The sequence below is a fragment of the Balaenoptera borealis genome (assembly GCF_965194805.1).
Source record: "Balaenoptera borealis genome assembly, chromosome: 1".
Taxonomy (NCBI): Eukaryota; Metazoa; Chordata; class Mammalia; order Artiodactyla; family Balaenopteridae; genus Balaenoptera; species Balaenoptera borealis.
Genome location: NC_138860.1, coordinates 5041298 through 5058056, shown reverse-complemented (window position 1 = coordinate 5058056; position 16759 = coordinate 5041298). Strand labels below are relative to the sequence as shown.

The following is a 16759-nucleotide window of genomic DNA, read 5'->3' as shown; positions in this document are numbered from 1 at the left end:
GAAGCCATAATTAGAATTATTATCAAAAGTGTATGCTAGGCCTTAGCCTGAAATGCAAAGAAACGCATACATCCCTCATTAATCCTTACGTTATCACAGTCATTGTGAAATCTTGCAATTCACCCTCCTACCTTTGGAGTCAGCAGCCCTCACAGATGGACACTATGTCATTATATATTAAATATGTGTATATATATATATATATATATATATACACACACACACACACACACACACACACACACAATATACATATCAAACAAAAGCATCTAAGTATTACTTCTTCCGAGTTATGAAAGGCATGTACCTACACTTTGCTTAAATTACAATAAAAATAACTATTGTTTAAAGCATATTCATATGTAATATTTTATTATCTCTATTGGCCATCACAGCTTTATGGTGGAAAGAGGAAGGTTGTTATTGTTGTCATTTTAAAGAGAAAGAGGGACTTCCCTGGTGGCGTAGTGGTTAATTATCGCCTGCCAATGAAGGGGACACGGGTTTGAGCCCTGGTCCGGGAAGATCCCACATGCCGCAGAGCAACTAAGCCCGTGCACCACAACTACCGAGCCTGTGCTCTAGAGCCTGCGAGCCACAATTACTGAGCCCGAGTGTCACAACTACTGAAGCCCACGTGCCTAAAGCCGTGCTCCACAACAAAGAGAAGCCACCGCAATGAGAAGTCCGCGTACCGCAAGGAAGAGTAGCCCCTGCTCGCAGCGAGTAGAGAAAGCCCGCACGCAGCAATGAAGACCCAATGCAGCCAAAAATAAAAATAAATAAATTTAATTTAATTAAAAAAAAAAAAGACAAAGAAACTGAGGCTCAGAGACATTAAGAGTCACACTACAAAGTTAGAACTCCAACCAAGTTCTTCTAAATCCAATCTAACTTTAGAGTCCTGCCATACTAGCTAGCATCAAACAGCAGTGAACAAAAGCAGTGAATAAAAGAGCAGATTCTCCTCTCACCAAAGAAACCATAAAGAGAACATTCCCGCGTGTCCATCTCATGGCTAAAAGAAGAGTGAGAATAAAATGATCCCCTCAACCCGGGGAGCCCCAGGCCAAATACCTCCTGACCACTGATAAAGTCCATCTGCCCAGATGTCCATACAAATACTGTCATCTTCTATGTGTCATGACATGAATACGGCTGAGAACACTGCTATTGAGAACTCAGGAATATACAGAATGCTCTTAAATTTGTTTGAAAAAATGTAAACTTCACAAACTTTATAAAAACGCCTATAAAAAGAGATTGATATCAATGATATAACAATTCTGCTTCAAGGTTAATTGCTGGACTTAAATCTTAACACAATGGTTCTCAAATTTTATCCATTATCACTCATATAAAAGACGATGTTCATAACCACAACCCACTCTTAGGCACATAGTCCAGATTTTTGTCAAAGCCTAAACAGGTTTTTCAAGTAATTAACACTGGAGTAACTTTTAATCATTAGTTATTTATCCAATCAGTGGCTTATTCTATTCTGTAGCATTGATAAGCTAGCCCGTGCTTTGCATACAACTTCTAATGCTCACCACAGCTATAGGATTCCTTTAGCACGCATTCCAGAAAGTTATACGGGAATGCAAATAAGTAAGAGTGATGGCATTACCGGGACGGCCCTGAATTTGCTATAGTCTTTAACCACTCACACACTGCAATGCTTCGCATCAGTTTACACAGAACTCGTAACCAACTGCACCACACCTCCACCTGATGACACGTCCTTTGAGAACCCTACAGTTACATAATGTTACCCTTACTCTCACCTCATTATCATTCCTTCAGAGACGTGGGCCCTTAGTTTTTTCCCATTCTGATAACCTTCCAGCTTGTCAATATTAACTCTTCAAAGTTTGAAATTTTACACATATATGGAATCCCCACTTCCCTGTTTAAGTTAGTGCATGGGAAAAATGTGGAAGAGTGTAAAGAAAAGTCACATTGTGATTTCCAAGGTCTGCTTAGTCCCTCTAGATGCCACAGAGCCTTTCAATGAGTACGGTCAGACTCAGTACTACAAATCTGTATTCTCTGCCAAACGTTCCTTTTCAAAGTGAAACTAACTCATCAGCCCAAAATACACTGGCATCTTCCATCCTCCTAGTGTCTGACCCTTCCGCAATACTAAATGGGGGCCTGGGAGGTTTCCTTACCACCTTCCTTTCTCATTCTTTTCTTCCAAGTTGATCACACACATCAAAATAGGAGGGAAGTTCATCACTGACACCTGACTTCTGTTGAAGCGATCACGCCTTTTTTCAAAGACTTTACGACCATGATACAGAAACCAAATAAAAGTTTCCATCTACATAGTGATTTACAGCCGTTTACAAAGCACTTTCATGCCATATTGTATCTGACTCTCATAGCAATTCTTGAGATATGCAGTGCAAACTTTTTATAACTGTGAAAAGTGAAATTAAAGGAAGATAAACAACTCTACCAAGTCACACAACTAATAAGTAGCAAAGCCAGGACCAAAAGCCATGTTTCTACCCTTAGTCCAGTATCTTTCTACTCCACCATGACGTCTGTGAGGTAAGACATTCTGTTTTATTCATAAGAGGATTCCAAACTTAAGGTTTTTAGAAAATCATGTCATCAGACCCATTTACTCCTGTTCACCTTGAAACACAGATTTAACTACCTATTCATATTCAATCAAAGGGTAAGCATCAGTTTTATGTAGAGTGTGTCTGCTCTGAGAGTTTCCACAACAATTACCTTTCATAATATTCACCCTCCCCTCCTGCACTACTGGTGGGAATGTACATTGGTGCAGCCACTATGAAAAACAGTATGGAGGCGCCTCAAAAAATTAAAACTAGAACTACCATATGATCCAGCAATTCCACTTCTGGGTATTTACCCGAAGAAAACAAAAACACTAATTAGAAAAGATATATGCACCCCTATATTCATTGCAGCATTATTTACAATAGCCATGATATGGAAGCAACCCAAGTGTCCATCAACAGAGGAATGTGGTGTGTGTGTGTGTGTGTGTGTGTGTGTGTGTGTGTGTGTGTGTGTATATATATATGTATATATACATGCATACCATGGAATATTTACTTAGCCATAAAAAAAGAATAATATCTTGTCATTTGTGACAACATGAATAGACCTACACGGTATTATGCTAAGTGAAATAAGTCAGACAGAGAAAGACAAGTACTGTATGATTTCACTTATAGGTGGAACCTAAAAAACAAAACAAATGAACAAACATAACAAGACAGAAAAAGAGTTACAGATACAGAGAACAAAAGGTAGTTGAAGGAGACGGGGGTGGTAAGAAATAGGTGATTAGGGGAGGGAGATGAAGAGGTGCAAACTTCCAGTTACAAAATAAATGAGTCATGGGGATGAAATGTACAGTGTGGGGAACATAGTCAAGAACTATGTAATACCTTTGTAGGTGACATATTGTAACTAGACTTAACCTGGTGATCGTTTTGAAATGTATATAAATACCAAATCACTATGCTGTGTAACAGAAACGAACATAGTGTGGTAGGTCAATTATATTTCAAAAACAAACTCATAGAAAAAGAGATCAGATTTGTGGTCACCAGAGGCAGGGAGTAGGGGAAGGAGAATTGGATGAAGGTGGTCAGAAGGCACAAACTTCCAGTTTTAAGATAAATAAGTATGAGGGATGTAATGAACCACATGAAAAATACAAACAACACTGCTGTATGTTACCAAGTTGGTAGGAGAGTAAATCCTAAGAGTCTTCATCACAAGGGAAAAACATTCTTTTCTATCTTTAATTTTGTGCCTGTATGAGATGATGAATGGTCACTAAACTTGGTGTGATAATCATTTCATGATGTATGTAAGTCATATCATTATGCTGGGCACCTTAAACTTACCCAGTGCTGTATGCCCATTATATCCCAATAAAGCTGGGAGAAAAAAGAAAACCTTATGCTATATTATATTATTTTTATTTTTCATCCAAAGAAAGGAAATAAATAATCAGGTTAAGGAAATATAATAATAATATTCACTCTCCTCTACTAGCTTTCCTTGTCTCTTCGTTAGAAAAAGAAAAAATGTCCAAAGGGCACTCTGTATCAGAACAAGTAAGAACAAACCTTTTTCAAACAAAAGAAAGTATTTCGTTAAATGATTTGTTAAACAATAAGAGGAATAAAACCTTTTTTAAAACTGAATAAAAGGGCTTCCCTGGTGGCACAGTGGTTGAGAATCTGCCTGCCAATGCAGGGGACACAGGTTCGAGCCCTGGTCTGGGAAGATCCCACATGCCGCGGAGCGACTAGGCCCGTGAGCCACAACTACTGAGCCTGCGCGTCTGGAGCCTGTGCTCCGCAACAAGAGAGGCCACGATAGTGAGAGGCCCGCGCACCGCGATGAAGAGTGGCCCCCGCTTGCCACAACTGGAGAAAGCCCTCGCACAGAAACGAAGACCCAACACAGCCATAAATAAATAAATAAATAAACTTATTTTAAAAAAACCAAACTGAATAAAAGAATATAAAATAACAAAAGCAAAGTACAATTAAAATTACAAACTAAAGAATTAAAGTTAAAACAGTCCAAAGGAATATAAGAATATTAAATGTCTAAGGAATGAAAGAATAAACAAGGCATACACCAAGAAGTAAAAGCGAAACAAGGCAAATACAAATTCCAGAATTTAACACCTCCATGGCGTGAGGTGTGCAAACAGCTCGCAGGCCTCAGGGGGCCAAGTTACTGGTTACAGATCCCAGAAGCAGAAACAGGGCCTCTGGCCTTCCCTTTGGTTGTAGAAGATTCAGCACCCCTGCCCCTATGGGCCGTAAACCTCTGTACGGGAAGAAGACATCTCTCAGGGACCACTGAGCTCCAGCTTACTCACCTCCTCCAACCCATAAGCCAAGCAAAAGCACCCACTGTCCACTCTCCTCAAGCCTAGCTTTTAAATTAAGAGCTGTGACTCAGAATATGAATCGATAAGTCCCTTAATAACAATGCATAAATAATTTTTGTGTTATGAACAAATTAAATTCAGCCATATCTAAGAAAGGTGAATTCTAGTCAAATATAAAATTATGTTAAGTAAATATAAATTATGTGTGTTAAATCTGTCATACATATTAAACGTAATACAGATCATACATTTTCAAAGAACTACAATACCATGAAAATATATAAGCTGTAAACCATGGTAAATATAACTCAGTCCTACTGTGATGGCTTGGCAATTCTGAAGTGTTCAGTGACCTCACTGTCAATACTCTGGCCACCATTTGAATGAAACACAAGGAAGAAAGCAGTGGTATATGATACAAGGTTTAAGGTAGAAAACTTGATATGAGGGGCATCTCCACTCTTCTTTCCATACCCATCTATAAACAAAATGGTCATTGCCTATCTGGATAATACCTAAGGGAAATGAGTCAAAAAATTACCAAGAGATTATATGAATTCCCAAATTGCGTAAACTATAAGCAAATGGATCTTATAGTGGCTACATAAAGAATTCCAGACAGCTACATCAGTCTCAAAAACCAAATGCAGAACAATGCCACATGAAAAGCGTTATACTGGAGATTCATTTATGTCTTCAACTATCGAGCTAAGAATGAAATAAATATTTACAAATTAAAATTCTGGCTTGTAAGTCATATTCCATTTTAATATTTCCACTTTTTAGAGTAAACACTGTTATGAACAAACACAACAGTAACCATTGAAAACTTGGAAACTAGTATTTTTGTACATAAGAATTCTTAGCTTACTATGTCTTTTGTACCATGTCAAAACCGGTACACAGTAAACACAACCGACACATAATCTTGATGAAACTGTGTTGCCCCTTACTATCACAATGATTATTCTGCAGATATTCATCACCAAAATCACACGTTGCACAGCAAAACAACAACTCCAAAACTTAGTTCTCATGTCCTCTGAGGTAATAAGAACAAAATAAAAGGAGATAAAGCAGTATTTTCTAAAAGTAAACTCATTAATTGCTTATAATTATTAAATACAAAATACCATTTTAATTTATATAAAAGACTAACAATGACCAAGACCTTGAAAAAGAATTCCCCAAATATTACATGACTTCCTTTTCCAAATATCATATCCAAAATACACTGGAATCTCAAAAAAAAAAAAGCCACTTAAGAATCCTTCCTGAACCACTTCCATGTATTTTTAATGTGCAGACCTTGAGGACATTAACATACTTCTGAACTTATTTGTGTTTCATTTCAACCAATGTTTTCTGCACAAATTCATGCTGTTTCAAATAATATTTTATCAGAATTAATAAGAAGTCTAAATTTTACAATTACTCAGGTGACAAAATTTTAAAGGACTGCTTAATTTTCATTAATGATAAATGTGAACGCTCAACACATCTTTATGCCGGTGCATCTCTGCTACCAAACCAAGACAAAATTATTTGTGAAATGACTAATTTCTGGACGCTTACACATTTGCAGAAGACCATCAGATGTACTAAACTGATAGTTCTATGCTTTATTTTCAGATTCAAATGATAAATAAGACGGAACTGAAAGAGGAAAAGGCTCTATCTGATCTTTACCAGTTCTGCCTACCAAGTTACAGAGTTTGTGGTTTATCAACAGCTCCACCAAAAAAAAAAAAAAAAAAAAAAAATTAAATAAAGCACCTATTGCTTGTGGTAATAAAAATCTATAGTCTTTCAAAGTTCTACACATTAAAGTTTTTTAAAAGATTTAAGAAATCTAAAATAGGTGTTGGAAATACAGCACAACCTTTTACTAACTTCACCTTAATAACAGAGTATAACTTAACTCACTATTGAGCATCACCCATAGAGACGCCACCTTCCAAAAATCTACAAGAGATCCAAAGAGACGCCTGTCCTCAGAAACCTAAAATCCAGTGTTCACATAGTCAGGACGGTAAAGATCAAGTTCCATATACGATGTAACTGCCATGAGGCAAATACCAAAAGGATTATTACTCAGCAACTTCTTTTTATATCTTTTACTTCTGTAGCTTCACTTTCACAAATTTCACCTGTTTGATAAAGTTGTTATATTTTTAAAGAAGAGAAGATTTTAATAGCAATACCTCTCAACACCCTTCATAATTTTCATTCCTGTTCCTTAAAAGTCATCTCAGTACCTTAAAAATAGTGCTTCAACAATTGAGCAAATACTCACTGAACAGATATTTTGGGTTCTGAGTAAACCCAACAATCCCCTGCCAAGGCAGATCACACTGTAGCAGAGAGAGTGCTTCTTAATCATCTTCCTCAGTTCGAAATATTTACACCAAAAACAATATATTCTTTACTCTTAATTACTCACACAAGATTCTGAATACGAAGTACAACAAACTAACTTTGGAAAGAGATAACTGCCTGGTGCCCAGCTGAGAGCTGACAAGACATCTGTCTCTCCCTCCACCCTGTCAGGACCCCCCCACCATGGCCCCCGTGACCCCCACAGAGCGGAGTGAGGTGCCCTTTTCACACTCGGTGCTGGGCACTGGGCGAGCCCGACCACAGCCCTTGCAACACGATTACAGTCACTGATTTGGAACTGACACACTCTCTCCGAGAATGTCACCTTCTCAACTGCTTTGCATCTGTGTCTGACACATAACTGCCACTCAGAAACACTCACTGAATGAATGAAAGGGGACTGAATATTTCCTTTATACTTTTCTTCCCATTTTCGTCTTTTGACTGATGTTTGTTAAAAATTTTCATATAATATCACAACAACTCTGGTCAAACCTAGAATTAGGGATTGTCTAAAAGGATGGTCTTCTAAAATTGCTGCAAAAAAAAGTCATTGCTGTTAGAAAAAGATGATTATTTTAAAGGCAGCACGGCATAATGGTTCTAGAATCAGAAAAACAGATTCAAACCACAGTCCTACCTCTTACAGCTGTGTGACTTGGCAACATTATTTAACCTTTCTGAGATTCCATTTCCTCATCTTTATGAAAATGATAACAGTCCCCACTTCACATGGTTGTAGTGAAGATAAATAGGAATTGTAGGGTCTTGGCACATTTACTAACACATTGTATAAATTAGATACATAGCTTTTATTTCTGTTTCTGTAATACATCTAACTGGAAGCCTAATCAGAGAAAATGAATTGGTAAATAAGGCTCTGTAACCATGATGCTATAACTTTATTTCATTAACTGAGAACTTATAAACCAAAAAAAAAAAAGAAAGTCTTAACGAAATTCACTGAACAAATACTCTAAATATACTTACACGCATATTAAAGCTGTTAACCACAAATTACCAACAGAGTATCAATATAAATGGGGGAAAATGAGTAACCTAACCAGTAACTGACAGAGCTGCACTTGATCCTCAGTTCAGAGATCTTTCCACTATAGCAAGTTGCATCTTTCTAATTAATTCAAGCGTACAAGGCTTTCTTTAAAATTAAAATGCTCCCCTGAGGGCTGTCTACCAGTTGTTCACGCCTCACTGTGAATTACTTTAATCAGATAAATACATTAAGCAACACCACCTACTTGAATAAATTGTGGTTTGAAGAGTGGTGAGCAGAGGGGTAATTTTAAAGCCAGGTACGTGGGGTGGGGGCAGGCCTGTGTGATGCTCCGCCCGGGTCTCTGTGCGGTCACCAGGCGGCATGATGACAACGCACCTGCGTGGTGGGACCAGAGGGACTCCAGGAGTCAGAAAACGTGTCGACGCGGTGCCCCTCTAATGGGTATACCGGGTGCTCTCTAAGGAAACTTCCAGTTCTACAATTCTACTGTTCTCTCTGCAGACCCCAGGCGGTACTAACCTCCTAAACGCCTCTAGAAGATCAATTCAGGAGCATCTCTGGCAAGTTCCCCAACCAGGCCTGAGGACTGACCTACCACAGAAATGCAAAACAACACACCCTTTTCCATAGATAAAAATCAAACCACCACCTGGAATAAATTAACATCCTTAATTTATGTAAACTAAGAGTCTAGCTGTGCCCAAAATAGCGGGGGGGGGGGGGGGGGGGGGGGGGGGGGGGGGGGCATTTAACCTAACCAGTGTAAGACCATCACAGCATCTCAGGAGTTTATTAAAGCTGTCTTGAATGCTTTCTAGCCCGAAAAAAAAAAAAAATTAAAAACAAAACTCTCCTAGTTTCCATAATATCCCTTTAGCATTAAGCCCAAGAGTTTGAAAGTGGGAGGAGTTTTTGAATGTTAAATATTAAAACCTATCTCTACAGAAGAAGGATTCTTTTGGAATTGACTGACAACATATTTCACACTTAATCCCTTTGATTTTCATTGTCATCTAAAATAATTCCATGGCTGCTTGTTTAAAGTACTCCAAAAATGTCTACTGCTAATACTGTATATGCACTGTGAAACTGTATATTTTAAAAGGTAAATTATTGTCCTCTAACTTGCAAACAGAAAAGTACAATTTGGAGGAAAAGAAAGAGGGATATTATTTGACCATAATCTCAATATTCTCTCCAAGTGAGAGAATATTACCTAAAGTATACCAGAAACATATCACCTTGAAAGTCAAGAAAACAAGGAAGTTCCAAGAAAAACCTGAACACACTCCTGGCACCGGGGCAACATAGCAGTGGCCACACAGCAGCCTGAGAGCACCGCGCCACAAGCAACCGCCTCGCCTCCACGTGCAACGGCGGGGATCACTCACCTTGAACATCAAGAGGGCGCCTTGGATGAAAGCAGCGAAATTAAAGAACACGTGAAGAAATAAAAGCACCTAATGAGACAAGTCACAATCAAACTAACAAAATATAAATTCTGCAGCGTCCCTATCAAAGTAACAATCAACAAATATTGAACCCTGAAATGTGACTCGCTTTTTAACCCTGCAGGCAGCTGCGTGAAGGAGGTAATGCTCAGAGCCAAATGGAAAAGTACAGCCGTTCTCAATACTTTCGACGTAAAACGAAAATGGTGCATCTCAAAGATATGCTCCTCAAGAACCACATTAAACTTTGCCCCTGGTTAGCAACTATGAGAAAATAAGTTTTGCTTTCTTCTACAATGTAGGATATAAAGTTGAAACTTTCACTCAAGATCACTCTAATTTATCCTAGAGCACGTGGGTTGAGAGGGACTCAGAGTTCCTTAACGAACACAAAGCGAGAGCAAAAGCAGGGTAACCGCATTTTACTCACAGAGTTTTTTCCACTTTGGGCAATTTGTAAAGCCTCCTATAGACCCTTTTATCATATGTGTGACTCATCAGAGTTCTACCTTCCAATTGTTAAGGTTTTCTTGGGGTTTTGGCATGTGTGGAGGGGTGTCAATGGGCTTTACTTAGGGCAGCCTCCACAAACGCACGAACACAGCACGTGTCCCAGTAAATCCTGTGATGTGAGGAGGGAGCTGAGCAGAGGTGGGTCCTGAATGGGGGAGCGGGGGTTGAGCACAGGAACCCCAAACAGCCCCGCCCAAGGCACAGACAGTCACAGGTCGCTAATGTCCCTGCTACTGTCCACCAGCACACACTAAGGATCACGTCCACAAGGGTAGCCTCTGTGAACTCATTCGACCAATGGTCAGGCACTAGGCTCGGTCCAATTCCTGTTATTCAGTCTGTAACTATTCACTAAACACGCCAGACACTGTGCTAAACTGTTCCTTAAGGATACATACAGTTACTATGTCGTGGCCCGGTCCTTGAAGAGCTTCCTTGAAGCAGGGCAAGCAGACACTATATCTGCTATATCTGCTGTATCTACATGTCTCTATATTACTATACTAGACATATCTAGAAGAACACAGTAAGTGCTAAAACACAGGAAGAAGCAAAATGCTGTGAATCTGTGTAAACAGTATCCCTACAGACGAAAACTCATCAAATGCAAAAGTGAGTCTAGAAATAGCTTTCATTTGCAGGGCATGGGGGACACAAACTAAGGCAGGATTCTTTGGCCTAAGGTTCTGATTTAAGAAAAAAGAGGCAGTTAAAGTGTTCACATAAGCTAGAGATCAGAAGGATGGATAATCTGATACTGGGCTGGACATGCTGATAAAAGTGGAAAGTCGGCAGCAAGGAGGGATTTGTTCCTAAGAGAAATTATTCTAGCTAAAGAGAAAGGGATAAAGAAGACAAGACTTGCTAAAAGATGTGTTGAACACTACTAATAAGTAAAACTGTCAGATCAAAGAGTCTCTAAATACGGAGATGGAAATCCTAAAAAGAGTCGTGCCAGCATCAACACTACAAGGAAAAAGCTCAGTAGTTATTTTATGTGGAATTATACTTCATTCATTAATTTCCAGGAAGACACTGTATTCCTGTTTTAAAAACAATACCTGAACCGCATACATTTGATACTCTAGTATTTCCTGATGCAAAGTTGCTGCACACTGAGAGGCAACAGAGGCAGCAGATTTAAAATATACATGCATATATCAAATCTATTAAAAGGCAATAGGTTAAAATACAGACTCTGGTGCCAGACTACTTTGGGCAAGTTTTCTTCATTTCTCTGTGCTTCAGTTTCTTCATTTCCTACCTCAGCATTTTTGTAAAGTACCCAGAACTGTGTGTGGCACGAAGCGCTACACAAGTAGGCGTTACTGCCCTCCTGTTGCTGGGGGTGCACTGACAACAATACGAAAGAGAAAGCGGGGCGCCAAGGCCACTGCCTGGAAGGAAAACCCCAAGAGGCGGCATCTCCCATCTTCTGTTGAGCAAGGGTTACCTTTCACTTCCCTGAATCACGCTGGGGAAAGCAGGGGCAGCCCGGTTACAATAAGTTCTGTTATTAGAATCGAAGAAGGGCGGCCACCCTGCTGGCGGAACTTCCCTGATGGCTGGGAAGAAGAAAGACAGCAAAGAGAAGAAAAGGGACGCCAGCAATCAGTTTGGAAATCCAACAGGAAGAGCGTTAAGACCTAAATGTTGGCACCTCACTCTCGGGGAGTCGGAGCAGAAGCTACCAGAGAAGTTGTCCTGCCAGGAAAACATCCACGAGAAGACGCCCCAGCCAGCATGTCGGACACCACCAGAACCCCTTCCACTGACACAAAGGGGACGCGGTAGGAAACACCACCAACCCCACTCACAGCAATGTTTAAATCTGTGGGGCGCTTCACTTGTGCTCTAAAATGTGGCCTTTTCAAAAACAATCAATATATTGGGCTTCCCTGGCGGCGCAGTGGTTGAGAATCCGCCTGCCAATGCAGGGGACACGGGTTCGAGCCCTGGTCTGGGAGGATCCCACATGCCGCGGAGCAACTAGGCCCATGAGCCACAACTACTGAGCCTGCGCGTCTGGAGCCTGTGCTCCGCAACAAGAGAGGCCGCGACAGTGAGAGGCCCGCGCACCGCGATGAAGAGTGGCCCCCGCTCGCCACAACTAGAGAAAGCCCTCGCACAGAAACGAAGACCCAACACAGCCAAAAATAAATAAATAAATAAATTAAATTTAAAAAAAAACAACAACAATATAATGCCATTTCCAACCGCTAACTGAAACTCAGTTAATGACAGTCTGTCTCTGAAGATGTTTATGATGTAAATTATTTGGGATAAATAAGTTAAAACTTCTCTATTAATACGTAAACAAGAAACATGCCAAATATCTTAATGTAACATGACCAGTCTTAGCATAAACCAAGTTTACCCTGAGCATCATATTCTCTATTGGATCAAACAGACAGTCATCAAAAAAATACACCAATATTCTGAGAAATAAACAATTCATTCAAAAAATAAACCAGTGTTCTGAGAAAGGCCAAGAGCATTTTAATCGATTTCCCAACTTCTATTCCCTGCTAGCTGTCTAGTAAATCAATCATGACAGTCTTGCCACTCACCCCTCCAATGACTATTTTAGGACTGGTCAGGCCCAGGCCAACCTGGGCCACTGGGACCCAATGTTCTGGGGGATTTGGGGAAAGAAACTTTCTGGCGCTAAAGAGAGCACCATGAAAAGCCAACGTCTGTCATCCCCAGAGTTACAAACAAGAAAGCAGAGCTCCAACTTATCTGACAGCCATTCTATCACCACAAGGAACCTAAGCCTCCCAGTGACACCGTTGCTGTGGATGGCAGAGCCCAGATGCAGAAAGAACCTATGTCTCTGGTGACCTACTTCTAGACTTCCTCTCACATGAAATATCAAGTTTCCTTATTATTTAAATTGGTTTTATATTTGTACCCTAAAACATCCTAATCTACACATTTTGTTTTATAGGTCCATTACTGCATAAGAATATAATCCATGTTCATGTAAATGTTAGCCAAAAAAAAGTATCCTACTTTAAACAAACTGATATGTATATGAGACTCACTAGATAAATAGGTTTCATTGACAGTTAAATAAGAACATTCCAATAACTTATTTTAATAATTTCTGGACATTTTGCCCTTCAAAATTTATCAATACAGTAGAAAACTAACATAAAAAAATTTAGAAACATCGAACTCTCAATTTGACATAAAATTCTAGTTATAAAGTAGCATCACTTTTTAGAGCACAAAAAGTATAACTTGTTAGGCCCTAAAATGTTAGTTATATTCATAAATTTAAGTCACAATCAAAAAAGAACAGTTGCTAATGCTTTTTACATAGTTGAATTTAGCTTTTTAAAAAATCTTTTGAATTTGCTGCCAATGAGCCATTTTAATGGAATACATGGGTAGAATGGATTAATTGCAATCTACAGAGAAGCCAAAGTGCTTATTTTAACCATTTATTATATTTCCAACTTCATCATGCTGGATAAATGGTTAAAATACAAATGAAGATGTTTCTGATGAGTAGCAATTTAACAATAACAACAGCAAAAAAGCAAGAAGATAATAAAAGAAGGGCAGAAGTAAAAGACACCAACTGAAATGACCAGTTCCTGAAAAATGGAAAAAGGCAGAGGGCGGAAGTAAGGGGTAAACCACTCAGGAGTCTGCATGGAAAGTCCGAATCCCTCTCACACATGCACAGATCGGGTGTTCCATAAGGTAGGTCCATGCTTTCATCAAGATAACATTAGCACGCATTTAAAATTACAGAGAAACCATGTTTGCCAAAGGAATTTAGCCTGTTTTACAAACACATCAGGTCAGCATTACTCCACACACCTTAGCTGATGTTATGGTAGGTACTGTGAAGATTTATTCATATCAAATATACTATAAGAACAGATTTAATTGGAGCTAAAAAAAAAATAATAACGTATCCATTGGAGTCTTCAAAGAGAACTTACTTGGGCCTGGAAAGAACGTAAACAGACCAATGTTAATACATATAGGACAACAAAAGATTATCTTTTTAATCGGAGAAAGCTCACATACAACCTAGGATCAGTCCCCGCCTGGGGAAAAACCTAACCACAGCTGCAACTCACACGGGCCTAAGTGCAGCAGGCAGGGCTGGTGGAGCCAGGAAGGTGTCTGACTTCCTACCTAAAATTAGCCAGGCCCACTTCACCACAGCTGGGTTAGGTTCCTCTATTTTAAGGTGTGCAGCTCCAAATTGCTTAGGAGCATAAAACTGCTGGCCGGTTTCAGGAGCTAAGAGTGTCGAGAGACTTTCCACCAAGCCTTGAGAGTCGACAACTAGTCTGGACAAAAATTCCACACTGAATCATCAAGCTGTCTGGGGTCTAAGTACACTGGCAGTGAAATCATACACTGGAGATATCCATGAAAGCATATCGCACGAGGTCACAATACGAAGGAAATGAGCAGGAAAAGACGTCCCTTACTCTTTTCCACCACCCAACACACACACACACACACACACACATACATACATAGGACAAAAGTAGGGGGAAAACTGACAAAAATTCATGATCCTAAAGTGTTCTTGTCTTTTCAGGAAATTATATAGAACTGACAGCTGAAACCCTTCCAAGTAATGTCCCATGATTGTTTACCTCCCCCTGAAAGTCCTAGGCTCCTGGAGTGAACCCCATGGAGGGGGTACTCAGTCCACATTCTGCATTTGGGAAACATTAGAAGGGAACTGGTGGGGCTCCCATTTGTACAGGCAAGAAATTTTTCGCTAGCATTTAAAAATGGAGCTGAATTTTCAAAAGCAAATGAAAAATGAAAAGGCATGCCCTTCCACCAAAACTAGCAATAACCTCATCAACCAATGGTAAAGTTAAGTTGTAAGTTACATGGCCTTTACATACACCTGAAATTTAAGCTGCACAGATAACATTCTGGATTGCTACCACCTCATGGCAAAGACTTAGCACCTATTTTATTACCAGAACCTGAGACAGGAGACACAGAATACACATTTAATTCAGCATTATCCTGATGCCACCACATTCTGGTCATCTACAACATTAGCGCTTGTTTTGAATTAGCAAACACACATACCTTCATCTTCAGAGGCATGACATTTCACTTTCAATACCAAGTCAAAGGTTCTTTCTGGATTTTCCCTAAAAGAAAAATAACTTTGTTATTTTTATTTCCTATAACAAAGTTTATATTTTCTTAACTCTAAAAATTAATCTCGTTCTTGTCTCAGTATGTTCCATATAACTATATGACCACAACGTTGAAGAAGTAAAGTGTTTTCCTAGTTCAGCAACTTAAGAACCCTGAGGCTTAGGAGTCTGGAGTCTTGGGGCAAAACATTTAACCTCTGAGCCTGTTTTCTTACCTATAAAGTACCTTGTTCGCTTCAAAGAATAATGGTGAGGATTACAAATCAAATAATACAAATGGAAGTACTTTATAAAGTATTAAGTGCTGTATAAATATAAAGCATTGTCTTTATCTTATTGAATCAAAACCGGAAAGCCAGTACGTTCCTAAGTGTCTCTACCTTTCCCCGCCAGCAGAGCTTGACAGCAGGTTCTCCAGCTTTCTTCAAAGGACTTGCAATACAGGTGTAAATGAACACCTGGTTCCACCTGCCATGTTCTAGAGCACCATGAGACATTCATAATGTTCCTTAAATGCAATACTTCGCATATACTTTTCTTGAGATATAATAATTACAGCACATAAGCATGTTTAAAGTACCAAACTACACATAGCCTCCAAGGCCAACCAAAAAAAGCCTTATTTTATGTCAATTATCTTTGGGGAAATTGGACATCTGTCTCAATATATAGAGTTTACCATTAAGAACAGTGAGGTTTTGCTTCATTCAAAAGTTATCCGCATCTTCACTAACTGCTCATACATTCAACATAGTCTCTACTTTATTTCAAAAAGCAAATTGAAACCTATTGAGACATCTTTTTTAAAAACATAGTTCTGGTTTTTTTTTTAAAACTTAGTTCTGTTTTAATCTCTTTCTGCCAGAAGATAAAAGGTCAAACAAAGTCTGATACCACAAAGTCCATGTGATCAAAGTGTTAATATATTTCAGTTATTCCTGCCAAGGAGACCTTACTGTCTTTGTGTGCATTGGCTGTTTTTAATATGCACTTCCTTCAAGAAACTAATGACAGCTTTGGCTTCTAAATAAACACTATTTTTTTTAAATTTATTACAAGAATCTAGAAACATAGGAAGCGATAACCCATATAAATTTATTTGCAAATAGAAGTTTCCTCAGCCCTCCCACGATTCACTTGCTTCAATGGGAATAACCAATCTGGACCCTCAATCAGGTGACCCTCCCTCCTAATCCGGTTCAGGTCAAAAGGTACACTTTTTAAGCCATGCACCTATAGCAATCCACCCCCGCAAGATATCAAACACTTAAGAAAACAATTCTAAATCACACAATTTTCCTATTTTCGTAATAGCCTTTAGGATCTCTCAAGTGTA

The 16759-nt window shown here is 39.1% G+C and overlaps 1 protein-coding gene across 6 annotated transcripts in view; it reads right to left on the bottom strand.

Annotated features, from left to right (window-relative positions):
• The window catches only part of DENND1B (DENN domain containing 1B), a gene marked incomplete at its 3' end in the record, with an annotated part of 254407 nt that overhangs the window by 236848 nt on the left and 800 nt on the right, over positions 1 to 16759 (bottom strand). For all 6 annotated transcript variants that reach the window (XM_082394433.1, XM_082394435.1, XM_082394436.1 and 3 more), the window contains exon 2: positions 15350 to 15414. In XM_082394433.1, the coding sequence (XP_082250559.1) occupies positions 15350 to 15414 (65 nt within the window). The remainder of the gene's footprint in view (positions 1 to 15349; positions 15415 to 16759) is intronic.